The sequence below is a fragment of the Ambystoma mexicanum genome, chromosome 3q, assembly GCF_040938575.1.
Source record: "Ambystoma mexicanum isolate Mex_15411 chromosome 3q, UKY_AmexF1_1, whole genome shotgun sequence".
NCBI classification, from domain to species: Eukaryota; Metazoa; Chordata; class Amphibia; order Caudata; family Ambystomatidae; genus Ambystoma; species Ambystoma mexicanum.
In genome coordinates this window covers 1,127,528,641-1,127,548,582 of record NC_090926.1, presented here as the reverse complement: position 1 = coordinate 1,127,548,582, position 19,942 = coordinate 1,127,528,641, and the positions used below count along the sequence as shown (strand labels likewise).

Below are 19,942 nucleotides of genomic sequence, written 5' to 3'. Positions count from 1 at the left end.
CTCAGTGGTTTGATCTTCTGGAAACGGCACCAGATTGCAAATCTCTTCCACTTGGGTCCAAAGCATTTCAAAGTAGACTATGCTCTAGCCTTGGCGAGAACTTCCTTGCAGTCTGTTGGGAGATCGTAGCCACCGAATTCTAGTGCTGCAGGAGCCAGGTCTTCAGGTTCAGGGACCCTGGCTCGTGGTGAAGGATGTCCCCTCCTTCCCTGGCGAGAAGATCCGCGACCACTGGCAGCTTGACTGGTGGATACGCTGCCATGCTGAGAAGGTCTAGATACCAGATCTGCCTCCGCCACACCGGTGCAACGAGGATCATCAGTCACTGGCACTGAGTTGACTGATGACTCTGTAACAATGGCAAAGGAGGGAACGCATACAGAAATAGAACTTACCAAGTGAATGAGAATGCATCCCTCATGCTCCCCCACTGGCAAGCCTCTGGCACTTGGGTGTTTGTCGCTGTCGCAAACAAGTCGATCTGGGAATTGCCCCGTTTGCGGAACAGGCTCTCCACTAGGTCCTACCAAAGCTGCCACTCGAGGCAAAAGCAAAGTTCCCTGCTCAGAGAGTCGGAGACTGTGTTCTTGACTCCGGCGAGATGAAACGGGAAGAGGAACATTCCCTGAGTGACGGCCCAATGCCATAATTCCTGCACTTCTTTGGAAAGCGCTGCGGACCTGGTGCCCTCCTGCTTCCTGACGTAAAACATCATGGTGGTATGGTCTGTGAAGACCTGCACCACCTTGCCCTTGAGGGACGGTAGGAACGATTTGAGGGCCCAAAACACTGCCCATAGCTCTAGAACGTTGATGTGCAAAATCTTTTCCCTCCGGTTGCCACAGGCCTCTGGTGTGAAGACTTCCGGTGTGGGCTCCCCATCCTTCCAGGGAGGCATCCGTCATCAGTCTCCTGTTGTGGTGGGGCCTGGAAATCTGCGCCTCCGGTCAGATGAGAGCGCACGCACCACCACATCATGATCGCCTGACAGAACCCCTCATCGAGGGCGATCTTGTCCTGGAAGCTTCAGGACACCTGAATCCAACGGCCGTCGAGGAACTCCTGCAGTGGCCTCATCCGTAGCCTGCAGAGTCGGATGAGATAAATGCATGATGACATCATCCCGACTAGAGACTTGATGGCCCTTACTGTGGTGATCTTCAGAGCAAGCAACTGTTGCACCTTGCCCAGGATGGCTGCCACTCTCTCCTCCAAAGGTGACGCCATGCAGGACACTGTGTTGAGCCGGGATCCCAGGAACAGCGCGTCCTGCGATGGAGTCAAGAAGGACTTTGCATATTTCACAGAGAACCCCAGATCCGTCAGTAGGCGGACAGTCCTCACTGTGTGGTCGACGGCGATGCTCTGTGAGCTGGGTCGGATGAGCCAGTCGTCAAGTAAGGGTAGAAATGGATCCCTTGCAGTCGCAAGCCAGCCAGGCACTTGGTGAAGACTCAGGGCGCCAACTTCAATCCGAAGGGTAGGGCCTTGAATTGGTAATGCTTCCCCTGAACGAGGAAGCACGAAAACTTGCGGTGTCCCTTGTGGATGGGGAAGTATGCATCCTCCAGGTCCAATGACGACAGAAAGACCCCCTCTTCCAACTGTCTGAGAACGTGTTGAAGGGTGACCATCTGAATCTTTTGAGACTTTATTGTACTTGTTTAGTCGCCGTAGGTCGAGGATGGGCCTCCAGCCCCAGTCTTCTTTCGCACCATGAAGTACTTTGAATACACTCCGGAGTCGCTTTGGCACTAGCTCCATTGCCCCTTTCTTTAGCATGGCCCGAACCAAGTTGAGGGACGTGGTTTTCCTGCCGGGTCACCGTTGGTATTTGGGGACACTTCCGTTGGCACTTTAGAGTATGTCTGTTGGCAAAAGCGTCCAGCACCTAACGGTCGGTGGAGATGGTCTTCCATGCGCTGATGAAGTTCGCCAGCCGGCCTCCCACTGGGGTGCACGGGTGGGGGCCCGACGTCACAGCTAGTTCTTTCCTGCTCTGAGGTCTATGGTCCGCCTTGGGGTCCTTGGCGACGACGGCGTCCACCTCTGAAGTTCTTTGAGTGGCCCCTGTTGGTCTCTTGGGCCAAGGATCAGGGTGGTTGGCAATGAAAGAGGAGCCCCCCGCCATAAGCTTCGAAGAACGGGGAGACTCTCCTCCTGATCAAAAGGACAGCCGTTGCTGCTGTGGCGTGCCCCAGGAATGTCCCATGTCCGCTTTGATGGCTTGTAGAGACTCATCTATAGTCTTCCCAAAAAGATTATCTATGTCAAAGGGCATGTCCAAAACCCTCGTCTGAACCTCCTGTCAAAAGTTGATGGCCTTGAGCCAGCCACAGCGACAAAGGCAAATGCTGTTGCCCATCTGGTGGAAAGCCGACGTCAGCGATGTCCGTGGCCACCTTGATGACATGGTCCGATGCCACCTCGCCTTCCTGCAGAATCTCCAACGCCTCTGACCTCTTGTTATCAGGCAGGAAGTCCAGCAGAGGTTCGATCTTGAACCACAGCTCCCAGCTGTAACGCGCTACGATAGCGAATGCGTTGGCGGCCTTGATGGTCGTCGCTACAGAGTAGATAACTCGTCGTCCCATAGCTGCCAGCTTCTTCCCTCGCTGTCAGGAGGGGTGGACGCTGCCGAAGATGAAGCACCAGACGACTTCTTGGCTGCTGCAGAGATGACAGAGTCCGGTCACGGTTGGGCCTGCAAGCACTTGGGAGCAGATTCCGGGACCCTGTATTTCTTCTCTAGGCGGTCCCTCTTCGCTGGGGTCGTAGAAGGGTTCTTCATGAGCGGCAGGCCTTCATCCCAAATGTCATCGAAGAGTGGGACTGAAAGGATGGTCTTTCTCTTTGTCTCGCAGTGCTGGTATAAGAAGCCCTCCTTCTCCTCTGGTGCGAGCTGGAAGAGCTCCGAAACTCTGGAGATCATTGCATGGAACGAGCCTATCTCATCCGGCGGGGAGGCTCTGGGCAGAGGTGACGGGAGGTCCCCCATCCCACCATCGTCATCTGTGTCTGTCGCTGTATCAGGATCCATCTCATCCCTCGGGGGAGGAGAGGGCAGCCAAGGGTGGCAAGGAGGCAGTGGGTGCCTCCTCCTCCTATTGGCCTGCGGTTCCCCGTTGCCAGAGGGTCGGCCGACAATGGCGGCCACGGGCCGGGCCATCGGCGTAGCCGGCCTCCTCTTCTGTATCTCCGATACCAGAGTATGCAGAGTAGAGAGAATGTCCACTGTGGTCCCTAGGGGGCAGCTCAGGCAGAGGGCATATAGGAAGTTGGGGCGCAGGAAGAGAGCCAAGGCCATCGTCGTCCTGAGCCTCTGTTGCTTTCCTCAATGGTATCTTCGTCGCCGCCTTCGTCTGTGCCCTCGTCATAGGGCGCAACCCTGACGTTTCCCTTGTCGCCATCGCCCTCCTGGATGGTCTGACGATAGACTAGGTCCTCCTCTGAGGAGATATCCGTGCCCTGGAGGAACTCTGCGCCTCCCCCCCCTTTCTTCGCATCCAGAGGGGATGGTCTCGGGGAGATGACCGGCATCATCTTCTCGGGGGTGGTCTCAATGAGCTGGAATGAAGACTCCCTCCTGGAAGGGAGGGACACTCTTGCCTTTGGAAGGGCACCCTGCAGGTCCGCCTCCGCGGCCTTCGAAAGGGATGCCAACACCTGGATGGAAGGCAGAGCATTGGTTGGGTGTACCTCGGCCTTCGCGGTTAGGACTGGTCCCTTGTCCTGCTTGGTCTTCGTGGTCGTCCCAGACACCTTGTCCTGCTTGGCCTTCATCTTAGGAGACTGGTCAGAGCCTCAGTCCCCTTTGGCCTTCTCCGCCAAGGGCAGGCTGGCTTTGGACTTCTCCTTGGCCGTCTATGGGGCCACCTTGAGTTTGCCTGGATGGTACGACTTCCTCTTGGACGAAGATCCGGAGCGCTGACTGAAGCAGCTGGAGACGTCGGACATGCCCTGGTCGCCAAGGAGCCCGCCGAAACGGCACTCCCAACGGTAGCAGACTTGCGGTGCTTGGCCTTTTGTTAGACCCCCGTGGGAGGTGTGCCCTCAAAAAGGACTTAGAAGACTGCTCTGCTTTCCCGGACCCGGGAGAGGCATGCCCTTGGGACGCACCCGGGCCAGAGGCCTTAGCCTGCAGAAACTCCTCCAGCCGCTTACGCCGATCCTTCAACGTGAGCTTCAAGAGCTCACGGCAAAATGCACAATCCTCCTCCTTGTGCGGTGGGTGCAGGCAGTAGAGGCACTGGGAATGTTTATCATCCATATAAACATCCTGCAGACTACAGTCTGTACAAAGCTTGAGAAGAGAGGGGTAATACTTCTCATCCGCCCTGATCCACGCGGTGTAGGCCTTGAAGAATATTCTGGAAGCCTACACTAAAACGATGAAATTCGCCCTTGAGGGGCGCTGAAGAATCTGAAAATCAGGTCCCCGTTCAACAGATGGTTGATCGGTGGAGCACAGGTGCTCGATTGACTGAAAAATAGAGCAAAACTCTTTCAAAAAGAGAAAAACGCAGTAAAAGCTTGAGAGCCAAGCACGAGGACTCCCAACACTTGAACGTGCGGTAAAACATGGCTGCCAGAGGAGGGGCTTGGGTAGAGGGCAGTCATTGGCTGGAGCTCAGTGATTGGTTCAGAAATTAAACTGAAACAGATTTTTTCCTTTACCGAGGACTCACAGCCTGACGACGGGGAACACATGAGCATGTGAATCCATGCTAGACCCCATGCTGGAGAATAGGCAAATACTCGAAAAAAAATAGGGAGTAAAAATACTCCCAACAAAAATTGAGAAACACAAGTAGGAACTTGTGCCCCCGTTTTCACTCCCACAGTGCTATTGGTATGTTTGGACCAGTAGTGCACGTAGTACCACAAGAAGAAACTATTGTTATAACTGCATGATTAGAAGAAGTAAACATGTATCTTTTAATGTGTATGAATAACTAGATGCAAATAAATAATTATTACAAAACTATTTGCGTTTTCCAGTTAAAACATTTTTACTTGCTTATAAAATACTGCCACTGGGAATTAGACTTACATTTTTACTCCCAACTTTAAAAAACAGGGAGTAAAATACTCCCACCTCCAAATCTTAACCAGAGCACTGACGGACAGACGATGTTATAAGACATCCTATCCTGATGGGCACCCTTTTCAACTCTTTTCTTTCTCTTAGCATAGGGATCAGATGTGTTAGTTTTATTTTGTGCTAAAATCCTATATTAACCTATCACTTTGCAAACTACAATGAGTCGCCAGTCTCCTGATTCTGACTAACCACAAAGGGCTTCAAAAAGGGCAAAGTACTGCAGGAAAAACACCTCCATTCAGGTCAGCAGATATGCTTGTTCCATTTAACAGGACAAAGCAGCCAGAGAGTGAATGAGGACCAGGCAGGGCCTTACATCCACTGAAAAAAGGTGCTGTCCACAGGTCAGCCCACCAATGACTAGAGGAAATCTCACTGGTTGGTCAGTAGGACTGTCACTTAGCCTAGACCACCTCACAGGAAGTAAGGCAAAGTTTAGGGACAAAGGCCAAATCCAGCTGAAAGCACTGGATGCTGCCATTGAGGCCTCACACAGCCCAGGTGGTCAGAATTGCCATTTTAAGACCTCCCTCATGGTGACCCTGAAAGAAGGGAGCCCTAAAATATAAAATGGCAGCAAACGGGATTTAAAAAAAATGCATTGGTTCCCCAATTGCTCCCAAAAAAGTGCATTGGGCTACCAAGGTGGCAAAATGTTGCATAACCCTGATGAGGCGGCCAAAGTAAATCTGCCACCAACCTATCACCTAAAACCAAAGTAAGGTGATACAATCACCATAGAGCAAAAATGGGCTGTCTGAGAAGCAATACTGGGAGGCTAAGGGGACACCCAATACCACAGACCTCAAGGTAATAAGGAGTGCAATGGATGGAGGACTTCAGGAAACGTCCCTCGGCCCACCCAAAAAGTCAGCGCTACAAGATAATAAAAAAGGGGGAAAAAAAGGAAAAAGGTTGAGGGGCACTAGAAGGGTTCCTAGAATCCCCAATGCAGGAATTCGGTCTTAAGAGTAGAGATACCGGATGAATGTGAATTCTTTAAATATTGGTCTCTGAACGGGATGGAGGCTACTAGGATTACCCATGGCTGCTCCAGTCTGAAGCAACATCGTTTTTGTCTTAGTTATGGTTTGACTACAAGTTTCATTCAAGATTACATGCAGTGCACAGAGAATATACAACATACTATTTAAGCAATATGACCCGAGCAGCGGGGCCATTACCGACTCAGGTAATGCCCTGGGGCCCTGCGAGGGTGCCTTCCAGGTAGTGCTGCTTCGGCCTGGAAAGGCCAGACAGCTAGCCTGATGTCCCCTTATACTGCTTCAACACAACACTACTGGTCATCTGCACAGCCCTGGCTGGTCTAGTACAGTACCAGGTTGCTACGTCAGTGGTGGCTTATTATCCCAATTCCTTACCACACCCAGGTAATTACTTGGTGAGACACCGCTACTTTAGCTGCCAGCAGATGCCTGGTTGCGTCAGTCCTGAGTAAATCTACAGTGGTTAGTGAAGTCATCCGTTTTAAGGAACAGAATCATTCAAAAACGAATATGGTCATGGATGCACCTGGTTTAGCCTGAGCAATGACGCATTTTTAGAAGTCTCTAAAGCAGGGTAGGATTAACGGGTCAGAGCCCATCAAAGAAAACAAAAGCCTTGTGTAGCACAGAGATAGAAATGCCTGTCAAGAGCTACGCTGAAAAGGTGTCAATAAGGGACTGGAGCAGCACCTACATAGAACATGTGCTGCATCATCCATCCGACGAGAAGACGAGTAGAGAACTGCAGCAGTGTCTATGGCTTACACCTGCACTATGTACACAATGCTCAGAGCCCAATACTTGCACACTCGTATAGATGACCAGCGGGGTGAAGGGATAGGAAGGCACATAGTTTTATTAGAAACATTTCTGTCAGTTCAGAAACCTTCAGAAATGCAAGGCGAGGATGCAGACACCAAATCCACTTACAGGTTTGTTTTATTAGCAGACATTGGTCTTTACTGCAAGGGAAGCAAAGAGTAAGTGGCGAGTAAACCAAACAATAGTGCAGTCTCAGATGGTTCAACTGGATTCCCTGGAATTCTGGCAGAGGAGAGGCCATGCTCAGGGTTCACAAGTATGGTATGATTCGACCGACCACTAGACCCAGTCATTCTGTCTGGATCTCTGTGGCCAAGCCGCGATCTCCATTTAGATGTTTTGTAGCCTTGTCCTACCCATAGAAATGAACCACTTCACAGCACTCCGGGTGTTGGGGATGAGGGGAGGTGCCGAGAGGAGTAGGGAGGGGTCTGATCGGGTCAATGGGGGCTCTGCATGGTTGGGCTTCATCATCAACACATTGGTGTGGGTGGTCTTTTGTGTTGGTTTGGTTGAATCCAGTCACCAAGTGTCTTTTTGCTTTCACCACAGAATGATGCAAGGTGCTCAAGGTTAAGGGAAAGCCTGCTGTTATATTATGTGGATTTATACCACGCTCCAATACCACCCAAGGGCAGTCTACATGCGCTCACGTGGCTCTGCAAGAAATAGGACGGGGTTGGTTAGTGAGGGAAGAATGATAGGATTGGTCCAGAACCAGGAGGGGGGGGGGAGAGAGAGAGAGAGAGAGAGAGAGGGAGAGGGAGAGGGAGAGGGAGAGGGAGAGGGAGAGGGAGAGGGAGAGGGAGAGGGAGAGGGAGTTTTTTTTTTTTTTTTTACAGATGGTAGGATGTGTGCACTGACTTGTATCCGTATGGGTAAGGTCGAATGCCTGGGATGTTTTCTGTGTAGCTGTTTATTGCTTTGGGAATGAGTGTGTGTTTTATATGTAGATTGCTGGTTATTAGGGTTGTGCTCACCGACTTGTGTCCGTACGGGTAAGGTCCAGTGTCTGGGTTTGTTTGTTGCAAGTGTGTTTTGCTCGTGTTAGGGTGTAGGCTGGCTAGCCCAGTGGGCATGTATAGTGTTTGGGTGGTGTGTTTGAGGAAGTAGAAGCGGGGTGGTTAGTGCTGTGGCTACTCTCTAAATTCTTCTATGTGGCTTCTCTACACAGTCCTATCTGTTGTGACAAATAAATAATCTCCATACTTCTAAGTGTGACGCATGGTTAATCTTCACCTGGACAGTGAGTGTAGTCTGCATTCAGAGGCACAACAGTAAATACAACACCTCGATTTGAGAGGGAGAACGGAAGAGTATGGGATACAACAGTAAAATAAAATCACCTAAAGGTTGGTACAATGCAGTAATAGAAATACCATTTACTAGCTGGCTAATGTTGGTATGTTATGTTATGCAGGTAAGAAGAGTGTCAGGGCTTTTTAGAATACAGCGATTACTGTAGTTCCCCACCCAGACCACACTTACCTAGTCAGTTTCTGCTGGTTGACGGCTGACAACTGGCTTCACGGTTAAACACGGACTACAGCTGCTTCTTCAGGAGCTGCCCTTTGCTTTAGGGCACTTGACAGAGGGCTGGCCGGGTAAGACTGCCCTGGAAGGACCTCTGAAATACAGCTGTTCCAGTCACAGGTTGGCACAGATCAATGAGAATAAAATGGGCAAAGAGCCACCTGACCGTTTCAGCCAATTGCAAGGGGTAGGGTGTGGAAAGTAAATAAAAACACACAAATCCCTCCACAAAGGCATCTAACAAAGGCTGAAAACAGATTGAAATCAATGTAAAACTACTCACTGAGCATCCACCAGCCCCTGGTCTGATCTTTCCGCTGAACCTGGCATACACTGGCAAACAAGCTGGACAACCGAAGGTACATTACTGCCTGAGTTATGCTTGAAGACACTAAAAGGTGGTGGCAAGGCACAATGCTGACAAACGCACACTTGAGGGATGAGCAATGCTTTCTTACTGGAGCACATGCTCTAATGGGAAACGCTCTCCTAGAAAATGTACACCACCGCTGAACAAGAAGTATGTGCCAGTGGAAAAGGTGCACTATGAGGAGGAGTACTGCTTTATTGGGGGGTTAGAAAAGCACAACACCAGACAATGCCTTATTTGTCCAGAAGAGGGGCTATTCTCAGTGAGTGGGTCAGACCTCACCTTCACGTGGCTGCATGAATTAGAGGCACGGAGTGATGCCGTTCACACTTTTTGAAGGAGGGGTGGATTAACAATGGGCCGACTCTATGGGGCAATTGGTATACCCTTCTGCATCTCTGTTGGGTGTCCAGGGGTCCTCTACTGTTGTTGCATTGGCCTTTCCCCCCCCTGTCCCTTGGCACACAATTGGGCAGGCAATAGAAGGTCTCCGGGTTTCTTAGGTAATCAACCTCTGCATCCAGCCAAAAACTACACATTAAAGCGCCTTGTTCATAATTATGACCAATGTCCCCCTATAATTGTTTATGAAAAGGCCAGTCCCTTCTATTAATTCAAGTCTTCACATTCATCCCCCCTGCTTCTCTGGCTGCCATCTCAGTATAGCTTGGGGTTGGTGAGATTCTTCGTCTTACTGCCCATTTGTCTCTCCCAACTGGCATTGAGCAAGCAGCCAACTCTTGGCTCCGACTCAACTTAAGTACTCCTCATAAGGGAACTCATTCTGACTACCTGGTCTAAAGCAGATCGCAAGGCTATCACACACCCATAACTTGATTAAATAATTACAACAATTACATTGCATTGCTGTTTCGTAAGATATTGATATTTTATTTCTATCGCGCTCATACACAAGTGTTTCAAATTCATCCAATATGGTCACACCTTAATTGTTTTCATGACCCGTTCTGGTCCATACTGCCATATATGCATCCCAGCTATCACTATCAATCAACCTTAGGTTATCTTTTCCTCTTGTTGTGACCCAGTTCTGTCTGTTGTACCCCGACTTTCTACCTCTTTGCCATTCCCTGCTTACCTTTGCCCAGCTTCCTTCTCACTCCACAGACCACAGTCTGGTTTACACCCTGGGTGGGGTCACAGTTTGTCAGTTTCAGGCAAGGTTCAGGCGCTTTAAGACCACCACGGTTGTGATCTGCGCAGAATAAAAGCCAATTCACATTACTTATGTAAAGTGATTTTATAGTATGCTTTTTGGTCACATTTTAATCAGCCAGTAGGTTTCGAGAATTGGCAGGTCCTCATGGGTCAAAGCATTTAATGGCCAGCATAACAGGTGTATATTCGGAGTAAAAACCGGCTTATTGACCAGAGATGGTAGCAGGTTAGTATCCTGTGTCATTAGGATTGAGTGCTGTAGAAGGCAGGTGTATGAAGACTGTAAACCTGGATAATGGCCGCTTCAGGGAGCTGTGTGCATTGGTCACTCGACAAAGGACTATGCACATTATATAGTGAAGAGAAACAAGTAGCTGAATAATGTCCACAATAGGAGGAAGAACACACACACATACACAAACACAGGGGATGAGGAACATATAGCAGTGTGTAATATGCAAAGCACTTATGGGGAATGTGCAGTGTATGAGGGAGGGGAATGGAATATATAACTTGACAGAACTATTTTTGGGCTCTTGCTCCCTAGGTTTGTGTGTCCGTAAGCTTTTTGCCAACTTACATGATTTTTCAACTTTTCTTTTGTAACCAGAGCGACTTCTACTAAATTCTCCCCCCTACTACAACCCCTTTTTGGGTGTGCCGTACTAACTCACATGCCTATTGGAGCAGTAGTGTTTTTTAAGCGCCCCATTTTGGTCCGACAGGGACCATCACTCTGAAAGGGTGTCATGAAGTAGGCTGGGGTACCTGCGATTCAGTTTTGGCTACACCAGGGTTCTAGCCAGATTCACTGCATTAGTTGCCCAATGCACATGACATGGTAGTTTATTGGAGTACTAGTGTATGTTTCTTTAAGCTCTGCTCTTTGCTATTTTTGTGTGTGTGACCGTTACATTTTCTGTGTGAACAATCAGGCACGGCCAAAATGGCCATTTTGCTAATATAGGTGCATTCCGAGTCCACAAAGGCACCCACAGCTTTGGTTTACAACGATTTAGCTGGGTCACAGGCTTGGGCGACACCTACTTTGAGACACCATCCCACCACTAGAAAGACTGACACCTTACCACCCGGCTGCTCCTGGGCCAGAGCAGCAAGTAGCGCATTTGTCCCCAGATCTTATGTCCCAATCCCATAGATGGGTATATTTTAAGGGGCCCTCTGGGCCCAAATGTAGTGGGGTTTTCAAGCGCCCCTCACCTCCCACTTCTACCCTTGGAGTGAGACGTGTGTGCCCTCTGTAATAAGCTCTTTCTGGCCTGATGGTTTTCAAACCTTGGGCTAGACTTTCTTGGTTAGAGGCTTATGGCTCCCCTCCTAGCTGGTGGCATCTCCTGCTGCACCAGTCTTGTAAAACATGAACTTACCGAACTTTTCTACAAAAATGTGGCAGGCCTAAGGGATTTGGCCTATTCATTCCAGATCTATGTGAAAATATCGAATTCATTACTGCGATTCCAAAATTACAGATGTCTTCTTGATTTTTTGCACACTTCATTGAAAATAAATGCGGGGTAGACCCCCTGCAGCTCCTCTCCCACATCCCGCCACCTTTATTAATAACCCAACCCAATCCCCTTCTATTTATGCGTTGGAATGTGCAAATATTCGATCACAGAAATTACGGATTTTCTGATCCGCAGTAATGGTCTGCGATATTTTGGAGTGATACCTTAATTTCTAGGCTAAAAACTTTGGGAACGTTTGAAAAGCTTAATCTGGGGTGAGGAAACATTGCTACTTGGGAGCATGTCCAACTAAGACAAGCACACTACAGAGTAGAGTGGGTGTGCGCTACCGGGAAAGCGAACGCTAATGGCAAGCACGACTGGGGAATGAGCACTATATGGGCGAGAGACGGTGATTGAGCATGTAGCATCAACCAGCACGCACTATGGAAATCGATGATGTACTACGTTAAGGAGCCATCACTATTCGTTCACATGCAATGGTCGGGTACGCACGTCGCTGCACGAGAAAAGCTGCCTGGCACTGAGTGTCTCTTAAGAGATTCTCCTTCACAAGCTCCTGCAGCTTTACAAAACTTGAGACCGCAGCGAAGGAGAGGCCCTCACAATGCCAAGACCACCTGCAGATTCCAAGAGTCGAGTGCATGGGCACCATGGAAACTGCACAATGAGCAGAGCTTCCTTTGAATCAGTGCGACTTTGTTAAAGGCATTGCAAATATATCAACATCTTGGAACCAGGAAACCCATAGCTAAAATCAAAACAGAATCCCCACAGATCACATGTTAGTGCAACATACTTCCCCGGAACTGTTATTAAAGCAATAGCAAAGTTATGGTAATACAAACGCAAAAATGAAGAGCAATGAATGGAAGGATCTGAGACCTGAATTGCTATGAGGAGCCCACTGCTACTGAAGCAACCTACAGATCTCGCTGGACTGGCACTATTGGGGTGGGGTGCGACCAAGCCCAATTGGCATATGTCCTTACCCCTTCTCTACTGGTAAAAAAAGGGTCTGGAGGGTTGCTCAGATCCAAGCCAGTGATTCCAATTCATTCAAAACAATACATCCATCCACCTTCAGTTTTGCATGAATAATATACCATGTTTTCCGTTTACTTAAAACTCATGCAAAATATATTAGCCCAGAAATAGCTGTTACCAGGAAATACCCCATGCTGGGCCTCAGTGGACAAAATGATGCATCCAATATTACCTGATCCACAGCATACTGTATGTAATCATAGAAGTCTTGCCGGGTGTAAAGAGCGTATGTGTCGTCTGAGCCATCGGTGTAATCCTTCAGGAATAAGTGCCGGAAGGTAATAGTGTTCTCTTCTTTGAATGTCACCACCATCTGGTTACTGAGTCCAAAAAGTATGAGCTGCCGAATGGACAAGGGACGGGGCAGGGAGAACCGACTTGGTTAAACAGGGAAATTGAGGTGAGAAAACAGACCTGGCCCATACAGACAGCAGAAACAGCAACCAAACCAGGATAAAGAATACAATATGCCCATACTCAGTTACAGGTCAAGGAAGATCAAAGATCTAAGACTTAAAATACACAGAAGGAAAGGGAAAATTATGGAAATGGGATTACCAACTAAGGTACACGACAGAGGCAATAGGCCTGCATAAGAGATCACATAAGCAAAGTGGCTGAAATATGGGATGTAGAAGAGCAGGATGCATTGTTGGACAACACACCAAGAAGTACAGGTGAGAATCTAGGACAGGCGTACAGGGGAAACGGAAATGACTACTAGAGAATCGAAGGCTAAAATGTGCACTGCAACAAAAGAACATGCAAATAAGAAGGGTCCCTCGGAACATAAACATACAAAAGAACAGGCTAAGAGATGACCGAAACACTGGGAACATACAAACGCACCAGCTGAGATAGACGATGGAACATGAACAGGCTCGGATAGGCGACAGAATGAGAAGGCCCTCCGTCACATACCTGGATAGTGACAATCAGGATCTTGATCACTTGCAGACCCAGCTTGTAAGGTATTCGGCCCTTTGCCTGGAACTTCTCGCAGGGGTTCATGAAGAAGTACTTCAGACGCCGCCGCAGGATCTCCTCGTCCGGGTGGAGGGGAGGGGTCGGGCCATGTTTCTCTATGCCGCGACAACCATAGTTATTCACCGGGGCCAGCAGCCGCTCCCGCTCTGTAAAGGATAGACGGAATAATTTTTCAAGCAATCACAGGCTAGGGACAGCATGGTCCTCTTATCTAGCCCCACATGTAGCTATGTTTTTTGGCCCTTGTAACCGGCGCTGCACGTATTTAGTCCCACATGTATCTAATGCACCCGACTCTCGTGGCACTTGCATCTGAACCACATGCAACCTATGGATTTGACCCTCGCAGCCCACGCGGCACATATATTTCACCCACTTGTAACTAAAGGCTTTGACTTTCGCAGCCTGCACTGCTCCTGTACTTTACCTGCATGTCATGTTGGACTGGACTCTCGTAGCCCATGCGGCACCTTGTATTTGTCATTCTGCGTTTATACCTTATGATCTCAGTTGCACTGGCATTTAACACAGTGTTATCCATTTGAAGTGTATCGGTAACGCGGCAGTAGCCCCCGTAACATGAGGCGCAGCTCTGCCTCACCGTAACATAAGCACTCCAAGTAATATATATCAGTAACAAAAGCACTAAAGGTAACATGGATGTAACAGCGCCCGATACCCGAGGGTTTGGTGCGCTCTATAAAGGTCAAATACATTAAATGCATAAAAATCCTAGAAAACCAGGAGATGGCTTTTGAGATTTCTTTAACAGCCTAGAAAACCGAAGCTCCACCAGCAGAGTGCACACTCCTGCACGTAAGATACTCATCCATTTGATTTAAAATAAGTGAATGCACTTTCCTCACGCACTGGAGCCCTGGCCTGCCTGTCTGTGGAGGGTGTAACATAAGCATGCTCAGCCGACACCAGCCTCTTCCCACACAAGCTTCCATACCTATCTGGGCCAGATCTTCAATCTCGGACCGTTCATTCCTTTACAAGTAGAGATCCATAAGTCGAGTGGCGACTTCTGAAGGCTACCTTTATTCTCCATTCACACTCACAATGTCCATTCATTTTTCCATTTATAAAGCACTAAACCCAAGGGCATCAAGGTGCATTAAAGGGGGTGGGGTTAGTCCTAGATCCAAGACTGCACTCTTTGGCCTCTCGGATAGGTCCACCTTCCGAGTGCCAGGTTTCTTGCCAGGCCTCATCACACCTTTGGGAAAGGTGCTAGGTGGTAAAAGTACCAATGCAGTTTTAGGAGGCCCTCTGCTGGTGATGGGTCACCAGCCCTGTGATTCCTTTTTTCACAGATTGAGGTCCAATTTCATGGAGTCTTGCATTTCTTCCAAATACACCAGACTTTTGGATTTGTGTTTCTAGTACATCTGACAGCATTGTAAACCCACTAGCTAGTGTTTCAGGAAAAGCACACGGGCAAAGATTTCATATATATTTTACAATAATCTGGTTTTGAGCTGCTGATTGCCATGGTTGTGTGGCATACATGGAATCATGCACGTTTAGCTCGCGTATTAAAGCCCTCGCCTCATGATATGGGGTCAGCCTGCACATCACAACTATGAAAACATGTGAGGCGGCCGACTCAGCCCTTTATCGTTCCAAGATCTATGAACTGAGCACTATTCAACTGAGTATTTACACCTATTCCAGCACTTAGAAGCAGGAGGAATGCAACATTAAGTGCTATATAAGAAAATAATTCTACTGATTCGGGAAACCTGTTCCTACCAACTTCTAAGGAATTACTGACTGACAAATCTCAAAATCTCAAAATGAGGGAAATCCAACATTTCTCAGCTATGCACCTTTCAGACTTGGTCGAAAGTTCCCATCTGGCTAGGATGACATGGCAGCAGCATTTTTCACTACTTGCACCATCGCACACTGCTCCTGCACCGTGTGCGCATTGCACCTAGAAGGCTGCATCACACAGATTCTGCCGGCATGGCCAGCCGACAACGCAGCACTGGAGTGCTTCCTGATTTTTTTGTTATTATGCACCGATTGGCCGAGGCTTGTTACATCAAGGCCAATAGCGTAGCCAGCAGGTTAAGCCGGTCAAGGACGAGCACTGAGCAACATTGCTACAAGACCATTTCTACCATGTACCATGTACCATTCGCAAAGGCTGATTACTCCTACATGGGTAAGACCTTGGGGGTCATTATGAGTTGGGCGGTAAAGGATTACCGGCACCGGTAAGGAGACGGGTGCCAGTAATCCCTTACCGCCCAATTCCGAGGTCCCTTAGCGGGAACCGCAAGGAACGTTTGGTCTGACCACACGTCCCTTTACGGGTCCCGCTAAGGGACCAGGGCGCTAATAACAGGCTTGTTAGTCGCGAGCCCGTTATTAGCGCACTCCCCATTCCCATTGAGCCCTATGTGGGCTCAAATGGGAATGGGGAATGGTTTGTTCAATGGAGACTTACCGGTCCCTCCAGGGTCGGAATGCACCGGTAAGTCCCCACTGAACAAGACCGGTGCCGGGTCCGGTATTGGAGGCAGCCATGGCGCAAACAGCGCCATGGCTACCTCCAATCTCGGAATGAGGCCCCTTGTCTTTCATCCAACCACCACTAGACTATCTCGACCCACATCCTTAGACTGCCTAAAGTGCTTGCCCGCTTATGCGGAGTGTAATGCACACAATCTCGACCCCCATGTCACCTCACGAGTCATTCCTGCTGCACACCACAAATGCTATTATTTAAGCTTGATGATGATATGATGTGGCATTTATAAAGCGCTTGTACACAAGTGTTTCTAGGCGCGACAAGACAAGGAGGGGGACACAAGGGAGGACAAAATAACGATCTTACTAGGCCTTGTGTAATTCAGAATGTGCAAATGCAGGGAAGGAGAGAAGTGTCAAGGGAAGGGGAAAGTGCATTGAACTCACAAGTGCAGCCAGCGGTTGCCTCATAAATGCAGAGAAAAGGGACTGTAGGGTTGCAGATACAGACCCTTATGTGCTGGGAAGCCCGGGGGCAGTGCAAGGGCAACTGAACATGCAGGAGCCTGGTTCAGAGGATGACCAGGTGACCAGTGCGCGGCGCAGTCGGGTGCATCACCAGGGGAGAGGAAGAGAGAAAGCGGAAGCAAAAAGGAAGGTCTTGAGTTGCTTCCGGAACCGGAAGTGGCTCTGCTCAAGTTTGAGAGAGGCAGGAGGCTGTTCCAGAGGGAGGCCTCAGCCGAGGAGATAGATATGCCCCCAACTCTCTGCTTGGAGAAGCATCTGACCGTCAGAGCTGGAGATGGATGAGCGTAGAGCTCAAGAAGGAACACGTTTTGGAAGAGAGTTGGAGGTAGAGTGGTCGCAGTCCCCAGAAAGCCTTGTGGACGGATGCAGAGGGTCTTGAACTTGAGCCTTGTAGCCACGGGGAGCCAGTGAAGAGATTTCAGAGCTGGAGAGATCCAATCCCTGGGCTTGAGGCCAAGGACAAGTCTTGCAGTCCTGTTCTGGATAAGCTGTAAAAGCTGAAGAGTAGAGGCAGGAAGATTTAGAAAGAGGGCGTAGCAATAGTCCAGCCTAGAGAGGACCAGAGCTCTGGAGACAGTGAGCTTCTGGGGGAAAGTGAGAAAAGGAAGAATACCTCTCAGGAGGTGCAGCTGATAGTTTGACTTCTTAGAGACGTTGGAGATGTGAGGAGAGGGTGGAGTCGAAGAGGACACCAAGGTTCTTACCCTCTGCAACGCAAACCAATTACTAATGCGCCTTTCATTTTGCCTTTAAATATGCTTTACATCCAGCTTCTGCCTTGCCATCAAAGCAACATTAGTTAGATGTGCTCTAAATTGATTTTACTTGTGTCCTGCATATTGACACTAGATGCGCTTTTAATTGATTTTACATGTCTTTCGCACATGCAAAATGCAACGTGCTACAAGTATTTTGCATGCACAACTGCAGACTAACTATACTGCGTGCCCGTTACCCATTACCCATTCACCACCCTTCTCGCCCAAGAGTCACGTCCACTAGAAATTGCCTACTTGGCTCACGCACCCAAGTCTCAGCGACCAAACACAACCATGCCAGCTTCACCATGCAGACCACACACAGATGCCACCTCACAGAAATTATTTCTCTCATTACTGCATCACCCAAACACACTGCATCTTCACACATCATTCACCCACTTGACTGCCAAGCCCTACTGGACATCGCTTGGGATTGCCATGCACCCAGCAGTAAACATGAAACCCTTCAAACTGCACATCAGCAATGTACTGTGCCTCTACCTCCTATTATGGCTCAGTACACAGAGATCCCACCCCCTCCCACCCTAGTTGCTGCACCACCCCAACCACCTCCAACCTCACTCACCTAAGAGGAGAACTGTCTCCATGCCTAACCTAAGGAAAGATTACAGGTTCACCCCACATATGAACCCAGGTACCCCATATTCTCCTTTGCTGGCATTTCCAGCCATCACTTCTGTTGCACCTGCTAAAGCTACCTCCCCAGACCACCTAAAAAAAAGTCCCAATCCATCCAACTCCCACCTCCTGCGACCATGTCACTGGAGCTTCTGGAATCCAAAATGCCCCTGACCCAGGAAGGGCAGGATGGCCTATTGACATGCCTCTCCAAAGTCTAACCCAGTATTGCTGTCTGGCTCAATGTTCTCCAATCCAAGGACAGGGATACTGCAAGTCAACATAATCTCCTCAATAATTTCCAGTAGACCTTCGCATTTCAGGCTCTCCTCCAGCACACAACCGAGGGCCAACAAGTCAGCCAGGAGTGAATGGATCACATAGGCGGGGTCGGTCCCCGCCTTTAAAGAAATTCGGCACCACTCTCCTAGATCCGATGGGGTAGCATCCTCTATAGACACAGACAGGGCTCGTAGGAGGGAGGGTAGAATGGGGTCCTCCTTCAGTATCTCAAAATTCCTTAACAAAAGCCTCTAGTGGATAGTTTTTCAACCAAGGCCTTGGAGCGACAGCCTACTCAGGTTCCTTACACTCTTGTTTTCACGTCCCACAAACTCTAAAATGTAAAGCTCGATCTTTGGGGCGGGCACATAGCCACTGAACACATCAGTGGGGACCCTCAGCAACTGGGGGTGGCCGTTACAGGTTTTGGTCGTTTTGACCGAATCTAATGGTTCGCATAGTATAGTGAGCGGGGGACACCCCGCAGCCTTCCGTTAAAAAAATGTTTAAAAATAAAGAAAAGGACCCTGCAGCGCCAGTTCCCGATCACGGAAGTGAAAGGGAACTGGCGCTGCAGGGACTGGGCATGAAGGTAGTTTGTTTATGTTGGTGGTGTGGGGTGTGCTGAGGGTGTGGGTGGGGGGGTTGTTATGGGTGTGTTGTGTGTGTGTGGGTGCGAGTACGTAAGTGTGTTCGCATGAGAAAGGTGCAAACCTTTGGTAGTTTGCACCTTTATCATGCAAATGTTCCAGCCGGTGCAAATAGAGCCGCGGTCAGATCACTTAGAATCCTGTAACATGCCACAAGTCCAGGTTATGCAGATGGTGCATGGCAACGTCCATCACAGTCTCATTCCACAGGAGCTTTGCAGCTATAACCACGGTATCATTGGCCAGCCCTCTGCCCCCCTCCAAAGTACGTCTGTGGTCCCTCGCAGAGGTAGGAGGTCCAAGGGAACTGGCGCCAGCATAGGTTAGAGATAGGGCAGCCAGGCATCTATTGCATTATTCTGTGCCAGTTTTCGAGGCATCTTAGTGACTGAAGGGGAAGGTGGGTTCCATTGAGGTAGGGGGACTGCATGAACTCTCCAGGGTCTTCTATGTGTGTGATCTGAAGCAAGATGTTGTTCCCATGTCCATCATCTTGCCCTTTGGAGCATGAGCCGGACGTATGGGCTCACCTTTAACCATTGCTATGGGGAGGGAGCTGTGAGGGACTCGGAAGCCCCTAATCTACAACTGATTACAACAAGCATACATGTAAATATCTTGCCATCTTGTTTAGAGGTAAACAAAACGTCGGACAATTCCCTGCTAAGTAGAGTGCTGTCACCGTACTCAATTCCTCATAACAATGGGGGTAAGACTCCCCATGCTGAATTCACAGGGGTGAGGGCATGGACTGACTGGAGTGTCTTATGTGGTCCAATTTCCAAACACAATCTGCTGCACGAAAAGGCCGGGCACAGACATGTAGGACTGGAGACGTGAAGGGCCAATGCAGACATCTAAAAGCACATTTTGAGGTCGAACTATCTTGAGACAAAAGAAAGAATAGACTATTTACCATGTCATAGCAGGAGACAGGATGTAGGCTGGGCACCTACTTCCTTTACCCCCGAGCAGGGGAAGCGTCCAAGACATCTATAGAAAAGGGGTGGAGGGGGTTCTTAATTGGAGCAAGTAAAGGGGGTCACATATCTCAGGGTG

At 49.1% G+C, this 19,942-nt stretch overlaps 1 protein-coding gene across 2 annotated transcripts in view; it reads right to left on the bottom strand.

The window, feature by feature from the left end:
• The window catches only part of MCOLN1 (mucolipin TRP cation channel 1), a 639,103-nt gene that overhangs the window by 507,376 nt on the left and 111,785 nt on the right, over window positions 1-19,942 (bottom strand). For both annotated transcript variants that reach the window (XM_069603920.1, XM_069603921.1), the window contains exons 2-3: window positions 13,474-13,685; window positions 12,725-12,892 (exon numbers count right to left, since the gene is read on the bottom strand). In XM_069603920.1, coding sequence (XP_069460021.1) covers window positions 12,725-12,892; window positions 13,474-13,685 — 380 coding nt within the window. The remainder of the gene's footprint in view (window positions 1-12,724; window positions 12,893-13,473; window positions 13,686-19,942) is intronic.